The sequence below is a fragment of the Helianthus annuus genome, chromosome 5, assembly GCF_002127325.2.
Source record: "Helianthus annuus cultivar XRQ/B chromosome 5, HanXRQr2.0-SUNRISE, whole genome shotgun sequence".
NCBI lineage: Eukaryota > Viridiplantae > Streptophyta > Magnoliopsida > Asterales > Asteraceae > Helianthus > Helianthus annuus.
Window position 1 is genome coordinate 76,517,859 of NC_035437.2, and position 24,108 is coordinate 76,541,966.

At 40.6% G+C, this 24,108-nt stretch overlaps 1 protein-coding gene across 1 annotated transcript; it reads right to left on the reverse strand.

Annotated features, from left to right (window-relative positions):
* Nucleotides 1-1,468: 1,468 nt before the first annotated feature.
* LOC118492115 lies at nt 1,469-1,915 on the reverse strand. The gene has a single exon (XM_035989907.1). The coding sequence runs from the start codon at nt 1,913-1,915 to the stop codon at nt 1,469-1,471; it is 447 nt and encodes a 148-aa protein (XP_035845800.1).
* Nucleotides 1,916-24,108: the final 22,193 nt, after the last annotated feature.

The following is a 24,108-nucleotide window of genomic DNA, read 5'->3' on the forward strand; positions in this document are numbered from 1 at the left end:
TTTTCCAAACTGTTTTGGGGTGAAACACATGTGCCTACTTGTTACTTTCGTGCTTTCCTGTTTTCATATACTTGCTATGCTCATTAGTACACTACTAGTACATGATTTACATTACATTGTTTCGCTATGTATGTTTACTTAGCATACTTAGTACATTGTTTTACTTTACATTTCTGCTATGTATGTTGACTGATAGCATGCTAGCACATTGATTTACATGACTTTTCTGCTTTGTATGTTAACTTAACATACTTAGTACATTGTTTTCATATAACATGTTTACATTTGCTATAACATTTGGTTTGCACAAACGGGACTTATATACGTTCATTAACATTAGCTACGCCGCTCGGTAGTAAGTAGTGGTACCATAGGACTTGACAAATCCCATTCCTGACATCCCGGGTTTGTTTGGATGTAAGGAATGACTGAATCCGAAAACATTTCTTTTGATAACCTTGACTTAGGGTTATCCGACTGTCCCAAGGCTTGAATGTATGCGTTAACTTACCACATAAATGTACGTATCAATGTAACATGCTTTTACTTTGCAAAATCATAACTTTTTGATATATTCAAAATACTCTGTTTTGTACATTTTCTACATTTGGTTATGTGACAATACTTTATTTACAATACATAACATTTGTTACACATTACTTGACTACATTTGGACTTTTTAACATTTGCCAAGGTTTATACAAGGACTTTTGACAATTGGTTTAAACATAGACATTATACATTGTTGGTTGGTTTGAGTGACTTAAGTAACGAGATGTGAGTAGTATAATACAAACATGGTAAATACGCCGTTGGTACTTTTTATATATAAGTGTTTGTATTATATTACATATCATAGTGTTACTTAAATTATTCATCTTTGACTTATACATTTTACACAAGTAGCACGTTTTCACAAGGCTTTGGTTTGCAATACAGTTTATTTTATACAACTCATTTTACTTGGTTATTCATTTAACCATACATTATTCTTTTATCTATACATATCATTTGATCTTACCGCTTTTAAATGATTTACAAAACAAAACAATTTACAAGGTTCATGACTGAATTTCATTAAACATTTCTTAATCTTAAGTCATGAATCCTATCTTCACAAAACCTATGTATCTCACAGGCATTTTTATGCTAACGTACCTATTTTCACATGTGTTTTCAGGAGCTTTTGCGTAGGATGATGATCGTGACACTAGGGCGGACCTGTGCCTTAGAGACATAAAATGAAGATAGACTTAGTTTAACTATGTTATGTACTCTTGGTTTTCATGTTTTTTTTTTTTTTGGGTAAAGGGTTACCCCGGTGATTTTATAACAAACATTAAAACCAAGTAGGAAGGCTAGCAAGTGCCTCCTAGTTCTCTTAGCGGCATACCGCTAAAGAGTAAACAAGAAACAACCATACAAAACAACCAATTCTAGTACAAAACACAAACTAGATACATGGTCTTCAATCTTCAAGAAGGTCTTCCTTGTTCAGCTTCCACTCCTCCAAAAAGCGCTTAACATTGGATGTTTGCTTGTACTTGAAGGATATTAATTTCGTTCTCACCATGTTTATAATAATCTCAACAATCTTCTCCAGAGGCCTCAACTTGTTACTAAAGAATCTCGAGTTCCTTTCATTCCAAATGGTATAAGCCGCCGCTGCAACAAGCAATCTGCTACCCACCGCATAAATAGCTTTGGACTTTGCTCTCTGAACCAGCCAACTCGAGATCTCATCCCACGATTCCTGAACCGAGTTCATGTCAACTTTGTTCCGCACACCATGCCACACTGATCTCGAATAATTACATTGAAAGAATAGATGGTCATGTGTCTCTATATCCGCATAGCACAATAAGCAACACATTTGGTTCATAGAACCCGTAACTCCATGCTGCCATTGTATCATACGGTCTTGTGTCCAAAGTTTCCTCCTGAAGATAACCCAACATAAAAATGCGTGTTTTGGAATATTAAAAGACGACCAAACCACCTTTGACCAATCCACCGGCTCTCTTCGAGTACGAATAGACTCCCACACCTCCCTAGACGAGAAAGGGAGTAATTTACCCTCCGAACTCATCCACAAGACTTTATCCTTAGTATACGATAGGTTCAAAGACCGAAGCTGAAACAAGGACGGGTATACCATCCTCCATTCTTCTGGCCAAGCCCACTCTCCATTATGAAGCTGAAACAAGGACGGGCATACCGTCCTCCATTCTCTTGGTTTTCATGTTTGAAACAATGTTACCCTATTGTTGATAAATAAAACTTAACTTTGTATTACATGGTTGTGAAACAATTAATTCTGTTACAACACTCCCCGACGTTTCCGCCACGTTTGATTGTCCCACGTGGTCGGGGTGTGACAGAAGAGATGGTATCAGAGCCAATGGTTATAGGGAATTAGGTTATTAGTAATGCTTTGACCTAGTCTATAACCTTCCTAGGACCCTAGTGCGAGTTTACTTGCGTTTAGACATAACACAATACCGTCACCTATCCTTAAGTGACAACTGCAACAAGAACACAAATTTCAAAACCGCTTTGAAAACTAATCATCTGTTCTAGGATGATTGATTTCTAGGTTTTGAACCCTCTGTTATATGGTTTTGAACCCTCGTCAAAGTTTTGGATTTTTAATAGTGTGAACACGTGCAAACTGGAAGAGTGAATGCCTGTACCCTGGGTTTTCTGTCTAAGGCTATAGTGTTCGTACAAATCCACATAATCGGACCAGTCACTCTTACCTGGGAACTCTTGGGGTGAGTGTTCTCTTATAGGCGAGCATGTCTTCGCGATACATTATTTTTGAGCCATTTACTTTGATTAGACACTGTGTGTCGCTTGTTTGCTTTGCGATGCGAACGAATGACCACCATCTTTGCTTTTGTTGATTTTTTTTCATCTCATTCTCTTCATCCAATCATCTCACTCGTTTCCTTTCATGATTTCCTCTTTTTAGAATGCCTCCTTGACGCGACAATAAGATAGCAAATGCCGAACTGGCAGAAATCATTGCGCAGCAAATGGCTGCTGCTTTTCCAAACCTTATTGCTCAATGGAACCAAGCCAACAACAACAATAATGCTCCATGCAATTTCAAGAACTTTAACTCGGCTAAACCACTCAAGTTTAGTGGTTTTGAGGGAGCAACTGGGCTTCTTTAATGGTTCGAGAGCATTAAGAATACTTTCCGCCACGTTCAGTGTCCTGACAATCGCAAGGTCGAGTTTTCTTCAAGTGTGTTTCAGAAGAGGGCTCTTACATAGTGGAACGGGGTTATGAGGGACCGTGGTGTAGAAGTTGCTCTAGCACAGACTTGGGCTGAACTTAGGGCTCTTATGATGAAGGAGTTCTGTCCTCGTCATGAAGTGCGAGCTTTGGAGAGGGAGTTTGATGATTTGAAGCAAGATAGTGGTGAGCATCGGGCGTATACTGATAGGTTTGAGGAGTTAAGTCTGCTTTACCCAACAATGGTTACCCCACTCGACAAGGCTATCGAAAGGTACATCAATGGTCTACCTGACTCAGTACAAGACATTATTACGGGTAGTAACCCTACCACACTCCGTCAGGCGATCGAGTTAGCAGCGACATTGACTGAGTCGCAAGTTCGAAAGGAAAAGCTGCACAAAAAGGATGACAAGGGTAAGAAGCAGGCATCTAACAAAGAGGATAGCAAGAAAGGTCAAAACAAGAAGGGAAAGGATTCTGGTTCTCCAAGGGGGTCTAGGAAGCGAAAGGCTTCCCAAAACTATGCCGTTACTGCACAGGCTCAAGCTGCACCAAATCAGCCTGCGCAACTGTCACACCCCCAAAATCCACCTGCGGAGTATCACCGCTTGGGAGCGTGACTGACCAGGATCAAGCCACCAATCATATTGAACATGCATTTAATATTAAGTAAAATAACTGAAAACCATCCATTCAATACAAAAGGTGATCAAACAAATCATCGTTTCAAAATGTAGCGGAAGCATAGTAAATAAACCAGTAGTAGTTAACAGTTTTAAGTGTCATAATAGCTCAACAGAAAAGCCACGATCCTTGTCCACAACGACCCGCTTCTCCAGTGCAAGCTCCAAGTACCTAACGATCTGCAAGGCATGTAACAGAATGATCAACAAACTAGTTGAGCGAGTTCACAGAAAGTAAATGCGTAATAGTAAGTTCGTTTGTAACAGGTGGCTCTACTGGGCCGTTTGTATGTTCTATTGGTGGTGGTGTTCCACGTTATTGGTGGTGGTGTTCCACGTTATTGGTGGTGGTGTTCCACGTTATTGGTGGTGGTGTTCCACGTTATTGGTGGTGGTGTTCCACGTTGTATAACCACTAGACTACTCGTAACTATAGGTATCCTTCACAACCGAGGATAGTGATCAGTATAAGTATCCTTCACATCCGAGGATAGTGATCAGTATAAGTATCCTTCACATCCGAGGATAGTAATGTGGTAGTCTAGTCATAGTGTCATTAGTGTATCTAATCAACCTTTCAATCCCATTCCCAACACCCCGGGAATCCCATGCCTTGGTAAGAGTGTGAACTCACCTTGGTTTGCTCGGTATGCTAGGTTATGCACTCACAAGAATTTAATCACGTCCTATTGTATGCACGTATAACAAATCAGTTCATGTTCGCAATGATACGCATGCAATTTAATGTTCACATAGCAGTCAGTTTGCATATCGGCACAACACGTATTATTGCACGTATACAAATGTTAACGTTCATCAAGCATGGCATGCCAAATAAATCAAGCATATAATTCCATCTTTCAAAGTACATTCATAACCATGCATCTTTCGATCCACCCTTATCTTTCGGTCTATGATTAACACAATTATCTTTCGGACCAAAAACTATGTTTCGAACTATATGTCATCTTTCGACCATAGCTATCCTTCGGTCAATGCTATCCTTCGGTCAATGCTATCCTTCGGTCAATGTTACTATGGTTCGAAGGACATGTATCTTTCGGTCTCCACTACGTTTCGAACAACTAATATCTTTCGGTCAATATCAGTTACGTTCACACAGAGTTTCCAAGTTTAACCGTGATTATCAATTAACACCAATTTCACAAATCAGTTAACATCCACACGATCAAACAAGCATGATTCCCATGTTTATCAAGAACCCTAATCTGAATAACAAAATCATTCAAACTATCCGATTTACACATAGGTGCCGATTACATAAACATGTCCGATTACAATATGACCAATTCGATTAACATATATCCGATTATCATACATATCCGGTTAACATACAAACAACATATTGCAATACTAACATACATATCCGGTTATCATAGCCAATCCACAAGACATCATCATTGAACATCATCAAAACAGATCCGATTAACATGCTAACAATATATTGCAAGACAATTTATTAAACATGAAATCAAAGCATCATAAACAACATCTCACACTAACCGGAAATCTGGATTACAGAATGAAATCCTTCGAACAGAGAGTAGGTCTGCTATATGCCGTCACACACACACAATGGAAACTAGGGTTTTTGGAAGTAACTGCCGGTTTGCATGAATTCACGTTTATAAACGTATCACAGGAATGGGCCAAGCCCATTAGAAAGGCTGGGCCGAAAGATGTCGAAGGATAAAATCCTTGGTCGAAGGATATGTTTCGAGACCCCTTCAAGTCGAAAGTTGATCTTTCGGATCGAAGGATATGTTTCGTGATCCTTCAATCCTTGAGTCATGTTTCGTGGACATCCTTCGAAGGTTGGACATTCCTTCGAAGGTTGTTTGTGTGATGTAATGTGTTTCACACTAACTAGTTTACACATTTACAAGTTTCACAATGTAACAAACAAACAACTATGTACAGTCAAACAATCAAAATGTATAAAATTTCATGGCAACCAAACGTGCAAATAGACAACTAGTCAATACATGATCGTGTAATACATATGAAATCGAATCTTGGAAATTCGAGTTGTCACATTATCCCCAACTTGAAAGAAATTTCGTCCCGAAATTTGGTACGCACTCACTAAGGAAGCTAGGTAAGTTACATCATTCACTGGTTTTCCTAGGGTGTCACATCATCCCCCCGTTGATTTGGAATTTCGTCCCGAAATTCAGTAGTAGTAGCTTCAGCCTCAGAAGTGGATGCATTGGTTTCGAATAACTGGGGGTACTTTTCTTTCATCTGATCTTCGCGTTCCCATGTATACTCTGGGCCACGCTGGGAGTTCCAACGAACTCGAACAAGAGGGATTCTCTTGTGTTTGAGGACCTTAACATCCCGGTCCGTGATTTCAACAGGTTCCTCGACGAACTGCAACCGCTCGTCGATAGTGAGTTCCTTAAAAGGAACTATAAGGGTCTCATCTGATAGGCATTTCTTCAGATTCGACACGTGAAATACATTGTGAACTGCACCGAGTTCAGCTGGTAGGTTTAATCTGTAGGCTACTTTGCCAATCTTTTCTAAGATTTCGAATGGTCCGACGTACCGCGGATTCAGTTTGCCTCGTTTGCCAAATCGAACCACACCCTTCCAGGGTGAAACTTTCAATAAAACCCGGTCCCCGACCTCAAATTCCAATGGCTTTCTACGCTTGTCCGCGTAGGCTTTCTGACGGTCGCGTGCTGCCGCCATGCGTTGTCGTATCTGTGCAATCTTTTCTGTGGCGTCCACAACAATCTCTGGACCCGTAATTTGACTATCCCCCACCTCTGCCCAACAGAGAGGTGACCGGCATTTACGTCCGTACAATGCCTCGAATGGAGCGGCTTGAATGCTGGTATGGTAACTGTTATTGTACGAGAACTCCACCAAAGGGAGGTGTTTTTCCCAGCCGTTGCCGAAGTCTATAACGCATGCCCGAAGCATGTCTTCTAGAGTTTGAATCGTGCGCTCAGACTGCCCATCCGTCTGAGGGTGATAGGCTGTGCTCATGTCTAATCGTGAGCCGAAGGATTTGTGCATCGCTTGCCAAAGCTCTGACGTGAATCGTGCATCGCGATCCGAAATAATGGAAGTGGGCACTCCGTGCCTCGAAACAACTTCTTTAAGATAGACGTCTGCTAGGGTAGAAAACTTATCCGTTTCTTTGATAGCCAAGAAGTGAGCAGACTTTGTGAGTCGATCAACGATCACCCAAATAGTGTCATTCCCACGCTGGGATCTAGGTAAGCCCGTAACGAAATCCATGGAAATTTCTTCCCATTTCCACTGCGGTATCTTGGGCTGCTGAAGTAGACCAGCTGGTTTCTGATATTCAACCTTGACTCTCGCACAGGTTAAGCATTTTCCAACATAGGTGGCGATGTGGGCTTTCATACTAGGCCACCAATAAGTAGTGCTGATATCGTGGTACATTTTATCCGACCCTGGATGTACCGAATAGCGAGACTTGTGAGCTTCATCCATTACAAGTTCGCGTAAACCGCCATAAAGTGGGACCCAAATACGCCCCGTTACATAGTAGGCGCCGTCTTCCTTTTGTTCCATGCGTTGCCTTGAGCCGCGTAAGGCTTCAGCTTTGACGTTTTCGGGTTTCAGTGCTTCTAACTGAGCAGCTCGTATCTGTGCAGGAAGACTGGACTGAATAGTAAGCTGTAGCGCTCGCACGCGCTTAGGTAGAGTGTCTTTCCGACTGAGGGCATCAGCCACAACATTGGCCTTGCCTGGATGATACTTGATGGCGCATTCGTAGTCGTTCAGAAGTTCAACCCATCTTCGTTGACGCATATTCAAATCCTTTTGCTTAAGAATATGCTCGAGACTCCTGTGATCGGTGTAAATCGTGCACCTGGTACCGTACAGGTAGTGTCGCCATATCTTAAGCGCGAAAACAACAGCTCCCAGCTCTAAATCGTGTGTCGTGTAGTTCCGTTCATGAACCTTGAGTTGTCGAGAGGCGTATGCAATAACTTTATCCCGCTGCATCAATACGCAACCAAGCCCCTGTATCGATGCGTCACAATAAACCACGAAGTCATCCGTGCCCTCTGGCAATGAGAGAATAGGTGCGCTGCAAAGCCTATCCTTTAAGTACTGAAAAGCGGTCTCTTGCGCACTACCCCATCTGTAAACGACACCTTTCTGTGTTAACATAGTAAGTGGTTGCGCGATCTTGGAGAAGTCTTTAATAAATCGCCTGTAGTAACCCGCCAAACCCAAGAATTGGCGTATTTCTGTCGGTGTACGCGGTGCTGGCCAGTTTCGGATCGAATCAACCTTGGATGGATCGACATGAATCCCATCCTTGTTTACCACATGGCCTAAGAAGTGGACTTCACGAAGCCAGAAGTCGCATTTTGAAAACTTTGCATACAGTTGCTCCTTTCGAAGAAGTTCCAAAATAAGACGTAAGTGCTGTTCGTGCTCCTCCTGACTCTTGGAGTAAATCAAAATGTCGTCGATGAAGACGATAACAAACTTATCAAGATACGGTTTGCACACCCTGTTCATAAGATCCATGAAGACTGCAGGCGCGTTCGTAAGCCCGAATGGCATGACAAGAAACTCGTAATGACCGTAGCGAGTTCTGAAAGCGGTTTTGGAGACGTCCTCATCCCGGACTCTCAGCTGATGATACCCTGACCTTAAATCAATCTTGGAATAGTAACACGACCCTTGCAACTGGTCGAATAGATCATCTATGCGCGGAAGAGGATAACGGTTCTTCACCGTCACCTTATTGAGTTCACGGTAGTCGATGCACATCCTGAACGTACCGTCTTTCTTCTTTACAAATAACACTGGAGCTCCCCAAGGCGAAGAGCTTGGACGAATAAAGCCCTTTTCCAAGAGCTCTTGTAGCTGCTTCGACAGTTCATCCAGTTCGGTTGGAGCTAAACGATACGGTGCGCGGGCTATTGGTGCTGCTCCAGGAGCTAACTCAATCTGAAACTCGACTTGACGATGAGGAGGTAAACCAGGTAAATCTTCAGGAAACACTTGAGGAAAATCACGCACAACTGGTATATCCTCCAGCTTCTTTACCTTTGCTGATGCGTCAGTGACAAGTGCCAAAATGGCAGTATGTCCCTTTCGTAAACATTTCTGCGCCTTTAAGTAAGAGATGATGCCAACCACAGCACCACTCTTGTCACCTTGTACTTCGAGAGGTTCCTGACTGGAGCGAGGAATACGAATAACTTTTTCCTTGCATAAGATCTCCGCGTGATGTTGGGATAACCAATCCATACCGATGACGACGTCGAAACTACCCAAAACTATGGGTATGAGATCAATCGAGAAAGTCTGACCCGCTAGAACAATACTACAACCCTTGACTACCTGTGCGGCTTCTATACTTTTACCATTGGCTAGTTCTACGACGTGTTTGGTGTCTAGAGGTGTTGGTGTACGTTTTAATAATTTACTCATTTTCAATGACATATAGCTTGTATCAGCACCCGAATCAAATAAGACAGTAACATAAATATCGTCGAGAAGAAACTTACCCATAACCACATTGGGATCATTCACTGCATCTCCTCGACCCAACACAAAAGCACGACCACGAGCTTCATTGCCGTTGTTGTTGTTGTTTCCCCCGTTGTTGTTGTTATTGTTCCCGTTGCCCTGATTGTTGTTGTGATTGTTGTTGTTCTGGTTCCTGTTCAACTGAGGGCAATGCCTTTTGAAGTGACCCTCTGCACCGCACTGATAACACCCTTTGTTACCCTGCTGCTGATTCTGCTGTGCCTGGGGTTGCTGCTGATTCTGGTTTGCAGGACGAGCGCTTCTACAATCTTTAGCCTCGTGACCCATCTTGAGGCATCTTTGACAACGAACCTTATTACACTGGCCACTGTGATGTTTGTTGCAGGTGTTACACTTTGGAAGGTTTCCTCGATACCCTCCCTGTCTGTGGCTGCCTGAAGAGTGCTGACTGGGACTCTGGTAACTGTCTGTCTTTCACTGTTGAGCTTGCGACTGCACTGAAGCTGACCCCTTGCTAGAATCCCCATCCCATTTTCTCTTACTTTCACTGGGAGTAGCAAGTGTAGTAGAAGCAGTAGTGGTAGCAGTAGCACTAATACGCTTTGGCAGTTTGTTCTGATCCACTGCCTGATCGGTGATGCGATGAGCGAGACGCTGGATTTCCTGGATGTTGTTGAGGTTAGCCGAGGTAACGTGGCTCTGTATTTCTGGCGCCAAACCTTTGAGATATAACTCAATACGCTTGTATGGAGGGTCCACCATAGTTGGACATAACACAGCGAACTCATTCGATCTCTTGGTGTAAGCTTCGATTTCCGAACCAACCATTTTCAAGTTATACAACTCGTCCTCTAACTTGTGAATGTCTTCTCTAGTGCAGTATTCCCTCTTGATCAGTTCTTTGAATTCATTCCAGGGTGTGGCGTTAGCAGCTGCCAACCCTAAGATCTGCACTTGTGCGTTCCACCAAGTGAGCGCAATCCCTTCAAGTGTGCCAGTGGCGAACTTCACCCTGCGAGCCTCAGGGCATTCACACATTTCGAAAACCGACTCGAGCTTTTCAAACCAGTGGAGGAGTCCAACTGCTCCCTCCGTGCCACTGAACGAACTAGGACGACATTCCATGAAATTCTTGAAGGTGCACCCAGGCTGTTGCTGAGCGGGTTGACCTATTGTGTACGAATAGGACAAAGTTAAGTACGAGAATTAATGTAGGATCTAAAGATCCTAGTGTCTATACTGCAGGGTATACTACCTGCTTGGGCGGCTGCAACTGCCGCAGCAACGAGAGCCTCTAGCTGGGCTTGAGTCATGGTAATTCGTGCGGCCATTGATCTTCACATCAAAGGCAACATAAGTGAGAAAGGTTCGCGAATAGTGCGATGACAGAAGAGTGTAAGCACATAAGTATTCTCATGCAATAACAAGTTGTGAGCAAGGTAATGTAAGCATACTACGAGCAAAGTTCTAAGCAAATTCTAGCATGTAGGCAATAAACATAAACCTTATTACCTAGGAAGTTGAGTCTTGCACGTGGAGCGAAGCGTCGTTGTGGATCGTTGAGAGCACTGTTCTGGTTATAGTCTGGTTTTAATAAAACGTTTTTCCATATTAAAACCGAGTTCTCTATAACCAATGGCTCTGATACCAATCTGTCACACCCCCAAAATCCACCTGCGGAGTATCACCGCTTGGGAGCGTGACTGACCAGGATCAAGCCACCAATCATATTGAACATGCATTTAATATTAAGTAAAATAACTGAAAACCATCCATTTAATACAAAAGGTGATCAAACAAATCATCGTTTCAAAATGTAGCGGAAGCATAGTAAATAAACCAGTAGTAGTTAACAGTTTTAAGTGTCATAATAGCTCAACAGAAAAGCCACGATCCTTGTCCACAACGACCCGCTTCTCCAGTGCAAGCTCCAAGTACCTAACGATCTGCAAGGCATGTAACAGAATGATCAACAAACTAGTTGAGCGAGTTCACAGAAAGTAAATGCGTAATAGTAAGTTCGTTTGTAACAGGTGGCTCTACTGGGCCGTTTGTATGTTCTATTGGTGGTGGTGTTCCACGTTATTGGTGGTGGTGTTCCACGTTATTGGTGGTGGTGTTCCACGTTATTGGTGGTGGTGTTCCACGTTATTGGTGGTGGTGTTCCACGTTGTATAACCACTAGACTACTCGTAACTATAGGTATCCTTCACAACCGAGGATAGTGATCAGTATAAGTATCCTTCACATCCGAGGATAGTGATCAGTATAAGTATCCTTCACATCCGAGGATAGTAATGTGGTAGTCTAGTCATAGTGTCATTAGTGTATCTAATCAACCTTTCAATCCCATTCCCAACACCCCGGGAATCCCATGCCTTGGTAAGAGTGTGAACTCACCTTGGTTTGCTCGGTATGCTAGGTTATGCACTCACAAGAATTTAATCACGTCCTATTGTATGCACGTATAACAAATCAGTTCATGTTCGCAATGATACGCATGCAATTTAATGTTCACATAGCAGTCAGTTTGCATATCGGCACAACACGTATTATTGCACGTATACAAATGTTAACGTTCATCAAGCATGGCATGCCAAATAAATCAAGCATATAATTCCATCTTTCAAAGTACATTCATAACCATGCATCTTTCGATCCACCCTTATCTTTCGGTCTATGATTAACACAATTATCTTTCGGACCAAAAACTATGTTTCGAACTATATGTCATCTTTCGACCATAGCTATCCTTCGGTCAATGCTATCCTTCGGTCAATGCTATCCTTCGGTCAATGTTACTATGGTTCGAAGGACATGTATCTTTCGGTCTCCACTACGTTTCGAACAACTAATATCTTTCGGTCAATATCAGTTACGTTCACACAGAGTTTCCAAGTTTAACCGTGATTATCAATTAACACCAATTTCACAAATCAGTTAACATCCACACGATCAAACAAGCATGATTCCCATGTTTATTAAGAACCCTAATCTGAATAACAAAATCATTCAAACTATCCGATTTACACATAGGTGCCGATTACATAAACATGTCCGATTACAATATGACCAATTCGATTAACATATATCCGATTATCATACATATCCGGTTAACATACAAACAACATATTGCAATACTAACATACATATCCGGTTATCATAGCCAATCCACAAGACATCATCATTGAACATCATCAAAACAGATCCGATTAACATGCTAACAATATATTGCAAGACAATTTATTAAACATGAAATCAAAGCATCATAAACAACATCTCACACTAACCGGAAATCTGGATTACAGAATGAAATCCTTCGAACAGAGAGTAGGTCTGCTATATGCCGTCACACACACACAATGGAAACTAGGGTTTTTGGAAGTAACTGCCGGTTTGCATGAATTCACGTTTATAAACGTATCACAGGAATGGGCCAAGCCCATTAGAAAGGCTGGGCCGAAAGATGTCGAAGGATAAAATCCTTGGTCGAAGGATATGTTTCGAGACCCCTTCAAGTCGAAAGTTGATCTTTCGGATCGAAGGATATGTTTCGTGATCCTTCAATCCTTGAGTCATGTTTCGTGGACATCCTTCGAAGGTTGGACATTCCTTCGAAGGTTGTTTGTGTGATGTAATGTGTTTCACACTAACTAGTTTACACATTTACAAGTTTCACAATGTAACAAACAAACAACTATGTACAGTCAAACAATCAAAACGTATAAAATTTCATGGCAACCAAACGTGCAAATAGACAACTAGTGAATACATGATCGTGTAATACATATGAAATCGAATCTTGGAAATTCGAGTTGTCACATTACCACTATCCAAGAAGCCTTATCTTGGCAATGCACCTTTGTGCAACAGGTGTAACAGCCATCACCCACCACATCTTCAGTGTCGTCAATGCACCAACTATGGAAGAAATGGTCATCTTGCTGCCACCTGCCGCATTCCTGCTAACCAGAATCAGGCAGTTCAGAACCAAGCCCAACAAATTGCTCAGCCTCTTGCTCAGCAACAAGGTCAAGCTGCACGACCTCATTTTCCTCCTGGTTCGTGCTACAATTGTGGGGATCTGACCCACTAAAGAAACCGGTGCCCAAGGCTAGCCAACCAGAATCAGAATCAGAATCCAAATCCAAATCAGAATCAGGCTCAGGCTCGAGGTCGAGTCTTCAACATGAACGCACAAGAGGCACAAGCAGATGATAATGTGGTGAATGGCATGTTCATTATTAATAATCAGCCAGCATCTGTTCTTTTTTATTCGGGCACCGATAAGAGTTTTGTGTCTTTATCTTTTGAGCCATTTCTTCGCGTGTCTAGAACAAAACTAGGTAAACCTTTGACAGTAGAGGTTGCTAGTGGTGAACCCATTACTCTTGATTCTGTTCTTCGCAACTGCCAGTTGAACCTTAACAACCATCTTTTTCCCATTGACCTCACGCCTATGCAACTTGGAAGCTTCGACGTTATTGTGGGTATGGATTGGTTAGCCAAGCATCGCGCAGAGGTAGTTTGTTTTGAGAAGATCGTTCGTGTGCCGCTTTCGACAGGTGAGATCCTACAGGTTCGTGGTGAGAAACCTGCTGGTGGTCTCAAACTCATGTCTTGCTTTAATGCTCGGAAGTATCTGCGAAAGAACTATGTGGCATTTTTGGCACATGTTGTAGCAGATAAGGGCAAAGGTAAGTCTATTCAAGATATTCCTGTTGTACGGGATTATTCTGAAGTATTTCCTGAAGAGTTACCTGGTCTACCCCCAGCACGCCAAGTCGAGTTCCGTATTGATCTCGTACCTGGTGCAAATCCCATTGCCAGAGCTCCATATCGTCTTGCACCATCTGAGATGCAAGAGTTGTCTAAGCAGCTGCAGGAGCTCTCTGACAAAGGTTTTATCCGTCCTAGCTTTTCACCTTGGGGTGCTGCCGTTCTTTTTTTCAAGAAGAAGGATGGATCTTTTAGGATGTGTATCGATTATAGTGAGCTTAACAAGCTCACCATCAAGAATCGATATCCCATGCCTCGTATCGATGATCTCTTTGATCAATTGCAGGGCGCTTCTTATTTTTCAAAGATTGATCTGCGATCTGGATATCATCAACTTCGTGTGCATGAAGAAGATATTCCCAAGACAGCGTTCCGCACTCGTTATGGGCATTATGAGTTCACAGTTATGCCATTCGGTTTGACTAATGCTCCTGCTGTTTTCATGGACTTGATGAATAGGGTCTGCAAGCCTTATTTGGATAAGTTCATCATCTTTTTCATTGATGACATTTTGATATATTCTAAGACGCGAGCTGATCATGAGCAACATCTTCGTCTTACTTTGGAACTCCTAAAGAAAGAGCAACTTTTTGCCAAATTCTCCAAGTGTGAATTTTGGCTTAAAGAAGTTCAATTCCTAGGACATATTGTCAATGAACAAGGTATTCATGTAGATCCCTCCAAGATCAGTGCGATTAAGGATTGGGATACGCCTACTACTCCTACTGAAGTTCGTTCTTTTCTTGGTCTTGCGGGTTATTATCGCCGCTTCGTTGAAAATTTCTCAAAGATTGTAGTTCCTCTAACTGCTCTAACTCAGAAGAACAAGCCCTTTGATTGGGGATTCAGAGGAAGCTTTTCAAAACTTGAAGCAGAAACTTTGCGACGCACCTGTTCTGACTTTGCCTGAGGGCAATGATGATTTCGTCGTTTATTGCGATGCATCTAAATTTGGTCTTGGCTGTGTTCTGATGCAAAGAAACAAAGTCATAGCATATGCATCGAGGCAGTTGAAGATACATGAGAAGAACTACACCACTCATGATCTTGAGTTGTGTGCAGTTGTCTTCGCTCTTAAGATCTGGAGACGCTACTTGTACGGTACAAAATGTGTGGTTTTCACAGAACACAAAAGTCTTCAGCATATCTTCAATCAGAAAGAACTCAACATGAGGCAATGACGTTGGGTGGAGCTTCTAAACGACTATGACTGCGAAATTCGCTACCATCCTGGTAAGGCGAATGTCGTAGCCGATGCATTAAGTCGAAAGGAACGTACTAAGCTTCATTGTGTTCGTGTTCAATCTGATATTCAAGCTAGATCCGATATCCAAGCCCGCATTTCTCAGGCTCAGCACACTTGTGTTTCACAAGGTTTGATGGATATGGAATTTCCTTATCACATAACACCTGCTCTTGAACTGAAGGACAATGGATCGTATTACTTCATGGACCGGTTGTGGGTCCCAAGCCAAGATAATCTTCGTACCTTGCTTATGGATGAAGCCCATAAGTCTCGTTATTCTATTCATCTTGGCTCAGATAAGATGTATAAGGATCTTCGTATTCAGTATTGGTGGCCTGGTATGAAGAAAGACATTACCTTATATGTATCAAAATGCCTTACTTGTCTTAACGTTAAGGCTGAACATCAGCGTCCTTCTGGTTTATTGGAGCAACCAGAGATCCCAGTTTGGAAATGGGAAAACATTACTATGGATCTCATTACCAAACTTCCGCGCACAAAGAAAGGTCATGATGCCATCTGGGTAGTCGTTGCTCGTCTTACTAAGTCAGCGCATTTCTTGCCAATCCGTGAGGATTTTTCTGCTGACAAACTTGCTAAAATCTATGTGGATGAAATTGTAGCTTGACATGGTGTTCCTTTGAACATCATTTTTGACAGAGATGCTCGTTTCACTTCTCATTTTTGGAGAACCATGCAATCTGCTATGGGGACCCACCTTAATCTGAGCACAACTTATCATCCGCAAACGGATGGTCGGTCTGAAAGAAACAATCCAGACTCTGGAGGATATGCTTAGAGCTTGTGTGATCGATCTTGGTGGTAGTTGGGATTCACATCTTCCGTTGATTGAATTCTCCTACAACAACAGTTATCACTCCAGCATCAACATGGCTCCTTTCGAGGCTCTCTATGGTCGAAAATGTCGTTCACCAGTTTGCTGGAATGAGATCGGCGAGGCTCAGCTTACTGGACCTGCCCTCATCTTAGAGACAACAGATAAGGTTAAGAAAGTTCGTGATAACCTTCAGACAACTAGAAGCCGTCAAAAGAGTTATGCGGACCTAAAATGCAAGCCCTTAGATTTTCAAGTCAGTGATCGTGTATTACTTATGGTCTCACCTTGGAAAGGTGTGGTCAGATTTGGAAAGAAAGGAAAACTTGCACCTAGATACGTTGGACCATTCAAGATCGTCGAAAGAATCGGTAAGGTAGCCTACAGACTTGAGTTACCTCCTGAACATGGAAATGTTCATCCAACCTTTCACGTGTCCAATCTCAAGAAGTGTTTAGCTGATGAGAACCTCCACATACCACTTGACGAAATTCGTGTTGATAAAACACTGAAATTTGTTGAGAAGCCAGTGGAAATCATGGAACGTGAAGTCAAGTGGCTCAAGCGCAAGCGCATTCCATCGGTCAAGGTTCGCTGGGAATCTAAACTTGGACCCGAGTTTACTTGGGAACGTGAAGATCAAATGAAGGCGAAGTATCCACATCTATTCCCACGAGTTTCCTCTAAATAAATTTCTGGACGAAATTTCCACAAGTAGGGGAGACTGTAACATTTGTGCTTGAAATCATTATGAACAGATTAGTTATCAATAAAACAAAGTTATATGATCCCAATGTTTGTTTGTTTATGTTTTACATTTTCCATGTTTTGACTTTTGTTCAATTTTAAACTCTACATCGCTTTCTGGAGAATTATACGCAAACTGGTGCGTAAACGTACTCAGTTTAACGCGAAAAATACTCCAGAACATCAACATATACTTAACATACCTTAAATAACCTTTACATAACTTAGAAATAAGTTTTGAAGGCTTTGGTATGGCGAAAACAAGTTAATTCGGAACATGACCATTATTAAACACACCTTAAATATCCTATATATAGCTAAGAAATAGGCTTTGAGGGGTTCGGTGTGCTAAAATAAACTTTTGGGTCATTCAGGGACTAAAACTGTCAAAAAGTGCACAAGTTTGCACTTTCGCGCATAACTTACGTTCTGAATACATCCGGACATCCAAAAATTTATGTAAGCATTATAATATTATGCCTTAGTGTTTGGCATGAGAAAAATCCATTCGTCACGCATTTTGGATCGTTTTTCGCGCTTATGCGCATTCCGTCGTAATTAACCGAACATTGCGATCGTACGAACAAACGAACCGACATCCGGCATATTTTTGAGCATGTTTCATGTCCACAATGTTTAAGCATCATTTTAGGGCCTTAAAGTTGCCTTAACAGGCCTTAAACATGTTGGAAATGGCTTTAAACACCAACAGGGACTGAAACTGTCATTTTCCAAAGTTGGTTGCAGATCAGGACACCCAGGCGGGGCGCGTAAGCCCTGTCTGAACCTTACGCGGGCCGCTAGGACTCCCCAGATATGCAGAAACTCGTTTTCTCAGCTGTTAGCAGCCTTTCAACACTCCAAAGGGCAATGCCTCTTGCAAATCTCTTGGGTTGGGGTCATATTGTGATACCATAGCATTTTGACACTTGTACGGATGAGATTCGAGCATGTAAATCGATAAACGATCCTAACGGTCTTGCATATCCTATAAATACCCCCCCCCCATTCTTGCAAAAACCCACAAATCTGATCTAAAAGCTCTAAGTTGAAGCCATTGCTTCATACCTGAGCTCATGGATCAAGATTAGCTTTCGGGGACCCTTCGTAAGTGTTCTTTCGTTCTTTTATCGCTTTTCGAGTCCGAAAGTCAAACTTTGTTTGACTTTCTGCATTGACCAGTTTATGGTCAATGCGAAGTTCGTTTGAACTTCATAACGTGAGCGTGATCACGATGGTTATAGTCCCTAGTGACTATACCTACTGATTACCACGTTATCTAGGCTCAGTGACGAGTCGTAGTTTCGGCCAAAATGCGCATTCTTGCGTGTTTTGTAACCAAACTACTCATAGGTATCAAAACCGTTTGTTTTGATACCAAACCTGTTTTCTAACTTAGGTAAGCATGTTTTAACATGCTTGGCTCGTCACTTTTAGTTTAGTGCTTATATAGGGTCGTAAGGTAAGCGATCTAAACAATCGCTTATACTTTCGAACCCGACCCGTTTGTTCGATCATTAGGATCCGACCAAACACATTAGGTGACCATAGTTGTATAGGGAATAACCTTCCGAGGTTATACCTTATGGTCACATCATTTGAGTAGTTGTATGATAGGTAGTATATATGCCTTAGGTAAATTACCAAAATGCCCTTTTACGCCAAAATTCATATTAAGCATATGTAACATAACTTTTGGTATCTAAACTGATTTGGCAACAATATTAGACATGTTAAGGCATATTTTACTTATCATAGGGCTAGTTAGGCGTTCCGAACGCGTTTTACGCGAACGACGCGTTAAAGTAGCATAGGCTACCTAAACGGGTCGTAATGGGTCGTAAGCACTTAGGTTAGGTTTCATTTTAGTATGTGGGCTTTGTTAAACCATATTACGTGAGTTTCCATACTCATTTGGTTTACGAACCCTCATTCTATCCAATCCTCCGATTTTAGGTCCGGCATATTAACATAGTTACCTATATTAGGTGTCGTTTGATATCCGTGATCTCTAGCCTTGTTTGGTTGTTACACAAGGACTTCTAAGCAATCTCAAGTGAGTACGTAGTCCCCTCCTTTACTGTTTTCCAAACTGTTTTGGGGTGAAACACATGTGCCTACTTGTTACTTTCGTGCTTTCCTGTTTTCACATCATATACTTGCTATGCTCATTAGTACACTACTAGTACATGATTTACATTACATTGTTTCGCTATGTATGTTTACTTAGCATACTTAGTACATTGTTTTACTTTACATTTCTGCTATGTATGTTGACTGATAGCATGCTAGAACATTGATTTACATGACTTTTCTGCTTTGTATGTTAACTTAGCATACTTAGTACATTGTTTTCATATAACATGTTTACATTTGCTATAACATTTGGTTTGCACAAACGGGACTTATATACGTTCATTAACATTAGCTACGCCGCTCGGTAGTAAGTAGTGGTACCATAGGACTTGACAAATCCCATTCCTGACATCCCGGGTTTGTTTGGATGTAAGGAATGACTGAATCCGAAAACATTTCTTTTGATAACCTTGACTTAGGGTTATCCGACTGTCTCAAGGCTTGAATGTATGCGTTAACTTACCACATAAATGTATGTATCAATGTAACATGCTTTTACTTTGCAAAAACATAATTTTTTATATATTCAAAATACTCTGTTTTGTACATTTTCTACATTTGGTTATGTGACAATACTTTATTAACAATACATAACATTTGTTACACTTTACTTGACTACATTTGGACTTTTTAACATTTGCCAAGGTTTATACAAGGACTTTTGACAATTGGTTTAAACATAGACATTATACATTGTTGGTTGGTTTGAGTGACTTAAGAAACGAGATGTGAGTAATATAATACAAACATGGTAAATACGCCGCTGGTACTTTTTATATATAAGTGTTTTTATTGTATTACATATCATAGCGTTACTTAAATTATTCATCTTTGACTTATACATTTTACACAAGTAGCACGTTTTCACAAGGCTTTGGTTTGCAATACAGTTTATTTTATACAACTCATTTTACTTGGTTATTCATTTAACCATACATTATTCTTTTATCTATACATATCATTTGATCTTACCGCTTTTAAATGATTTACAAAACAAAACAATTTACAAGGTTCATGACTGAATTTTATTAAACATTTCTTAATCTTAAGTCATGAATCCTATTTTAACAAAACCTATGTATCTCACAGGCATTTTTATGCTAACGTACCTATTTTCACATGTGTTTTCAGGAGCTTTTGCGTAGGACGATGATCGTGACACTAGGGCGGACCTGTGCCTTAGAGACAAAAAATGAAGATAGACTTAGTTTAACTATGCTATGTACTCTTGGTTTTCATGTTTAAAACAATGTTACTCTATTGTTGATAAATAAAACATAACTTTGTATGCCATGGTTGTGAAACAATTAATTCTGTTACAACACTGCCCGACGTTTCCGCCACGTTTGATTGTCCCACGTGGTCGGGGTGTGACATCTAAATTTTTCTTACTCCCCTAAAATTCAAAACATTTAAAGAAAATTTGACAAACTGACACTGATAGCTTTGTCTCGGCATCCATTTTCTGCTTCTCATGCTCTGTTTTGCAGAAAATATACCCACATGATTTACAACACATTGACATTTTACAGTTTGAAAACTGTTTTTCAATAATGTGAAATTAATCATGTTTGTTCAGCCGTGAGGGTTTCGGCATATTCACTCAACATATTTTTGAATTTTTAATTTTTCAAATTTTGACTAAATAAAAACATATTTTTGGTTTTTTTTTTAAATTTTTAAATTTTTAAATTTTTAGGGTTTATAATATGATTTATTTATGTACAGAAATCAAACAAACTCCACGTTTAACAGTCGCAGGGATCAGCAGCCTCCTCCTCTCGTGCCAGGCTGCTCCCATTTTCAACTTGGTAAACATCTGTTTTCTTGAGCACCTGCACATTCACATTACTCAATTATTTGAACAAGTTAGCCCAGGTCTGTTTGACCTTAGGCATTTCAACACAATATGCTTCATTTAATTTCGGAAATTCTTTATCATTTTTTTACAAATGTATTTTCATTCTGATTATCACTCATAGGAACCTTTTGTTTCTTTTCCACCCAAGTTTGTCCTTTAGACGCACTTCTTTTGTAAAAATGTGATTCATTTTGAACATTTTGATTTTGAACAACAACTTTTAGTTTTCAAAACTGATTTGGTTTTGTTGCATCAACAGTTTTTTCCAACTTTGTGTTGTTCTAAATCTGGGTGTAACTGGTGTCCATGTTTGTTGTGAGTCAGCCTTTGAAATTTTCGGCTTCCAAGTTTGCTTTGCATCAAACTTGGTTGACTTCTGATTCATAACATCAGACTTCTTTTTCGTGTCAACATCAACAGGTTTTAGATTTGGGCACTTGCGTGCAAGATGTCCTGTTTATCACATTTGAAACATGTTCTCTTTGACACATCTTTCACCTGTTGTTGTTGCTTTTTCTGAGCATAGAACTCTTCATTAGACTGTCGTCTAAATTGGAGTTCTTTCTCTTCTTCGGAACTTGTTCCGTGAACAAAATTCATCTTTGTCTGATAATTTGGCGTTTCATTTTTCTTCCAATTTTGTTTCCTTTTATAACCCAACCCAGCCTTCATATTTTTCTTCTTGTAACCAAGTGTGACATTTGTGCTTGTGATATCATTTTACAAACTCTGAACAATACAATATTAATAAAACAGTGTGTTTTGATTCCAATGTTTGTCATTTATGTTTGGTTTTGAGCACATGTTGATTTTTGATCGATTTCAAACTCTATATAGCTTTCTGGAAAGTTATACGCGAACTGATGCGTAAACGCAGTCAGTTTAACATGACAAACACTTCGGAACATCATCATAAACTTAACATACCTTAAATAACCTTTACATAACTTAGAAATAAGTTTTAAAGGCTTTGGTATGGCAAAAACAAGTTTATTCGCTCTCAGGGACTAATTGCGTCAATTTGCAAAAGTCTGCCGTTTCGTAAGGCAACATACAGTACGGAACTTGATCATAAGATAAACATACCATATATAACCTAAACATGGCTTAGAAATAAGCTTTGATAGGTTCGGTGTGTGAAAACATGCTTATATGATCTTACAGGGACTAAAAGTGTCAAAAACGGCGTAAGTTTGCATTTTCGCGCATATCTTTCGTTCTGGCCACATCTGGACATCCAAAATTTTTGTACACACTAAAATATTTTTGTTTTAGTGATCGGCATGCAAAAATTCCATTCGTCACTTAATTTGGTTCGTTTTTACGTCCGTTTGAGTTTCGTCGTAATTTAACGAACAACGCGACCGTACGACCAAACGAGCCGACATCCGAGAATGTTCCAAGCATATTTTGAGTCATCTAAACTTTATTGACCTTGTAGAGCCTTGAAAATGGCTTAACGAGGGTCAAAAAGGCCTGAAATGGACTCGATTGCATGCAGGGACCAAAGCTGCCAAATTTGAAACTTTGCTGATCTGCGGGACTCAGGCAGGGCGCGTAAGCCCTTCCCCATCTCTTACGTGGGGCGCTTGAACAGCCCAGTGTAAATTCCTTGTGTGAGGGGCAAGTTTATGTGCTCTCCAAGTAATACCAGCTGTCCCTAACACACTTGTATGGCCAGATTTCATTGCATAATGGCTAAACAAAACACTTGGAATGATCTTGTTCTTCATGCTATACTATAAATAGCATGCCAAACTCCTTCATTCCTTGCTCATTCTCATTCTCTCCTCTCTACATCTGCTTGGAAGCTCTCTAAGCTGAATTGGGACTTTGTCTTCTTTGTTGAAAAGATAGCAAGGACCCTAGGTGAGCTTCTTTCATTCTTTTTATGGCTTTTTCCTTATGTCGTGTAGAAAGTCAAACGTTTGGCCAACAGTTTGACTTTCGGTTTTGACCATCAATTGGTCAAGTCAAAGTTCAATTGAACTTTGAAACGTCATTGTAATCACGATAGTTATAATCCTTCGTGGTTATAGCCGCTGATTACCACGTTAGCTAGTTTTAGTGTCGAGTCAAAGTTTCAGTCAAAATGCGTTTTAGCACGTATTTTGCAACGGAACTACTTTAGGGTATCAAAACACTTTGTTTTGATACCAAATCAGTAGGTTAAACATGTTTTGACATGTTTAACTCGACACTATTAGTTTAGTGCTTGTTTAGGGTCGTAAGGTAGCGGTCTAAACAACCGCTTATACTTTCGAACCCGACCCGTTTGGTCGATCTTTAGGATCCGACCAAGCTTAGTTAGTGATCATAGTTTCATAGGGAATAACCACTGAGGTTATAACCTTATGATCACATAGGATTGGTTAGTCATATGCTTGTTAGCTTGTATGCCCATAGGAAATGACCAAAATGCCCTTTTGAAGCATAAATCCGTATATTGACTATGTGAACTTATTTTTGACATATAATCTGATTTAGTAACATGTTTAGGGATAACTGGGCATGTAAGACTTGACATTGCACATAGTTAACCATCCGGACATAGTTTTACGCTAACGACGCCTTATAGTAGCTTATGTTACCATAATGTGTCGAAACGGGTCAAAAGCACTTAGGTAGGCTTTCGAATCAGATTGTAGGGCCTATTAAATCATACCATATGAGTTCAATTACTCATTTGATTTATAGAACCTCATTCTATCATATCTCCCGATTTAGGAGCCGATTTATTAACATAGTTACCTATACTAGGTGCCGGTTGATTCCGTGATACTTGGAGCTTAAATTGGTCTTATTCTCAAGACTAATTAGCAATCCCAAGTGAGTACATAGTTCCCCTCTTTTACCATTTTCAAATACTTTGGGGTGATACACATGTACATACGTGTTACTTTCGTGCATTTGATGCTTTTATGACATAAACATGCTAGTTTCGTCTAGTACACTTATAGTACATGCTTTCAATTGTGTTTTGCTATGTATGTCAAGCATGCTAGCACATTGATTTGTTACACATTTGTTGCATATGTTTAGTTAGCATATGGAACAC

What these genes read in the sequence shown, in the direction of transcription:
- LOC118492115 (XM_035989907.1), bottom strand. Translation starts at nt 1,915, where the DNA reads ATGATACAATGGCAGCATGGAGTTACGGGTTCTATGAACCAAATGTGT.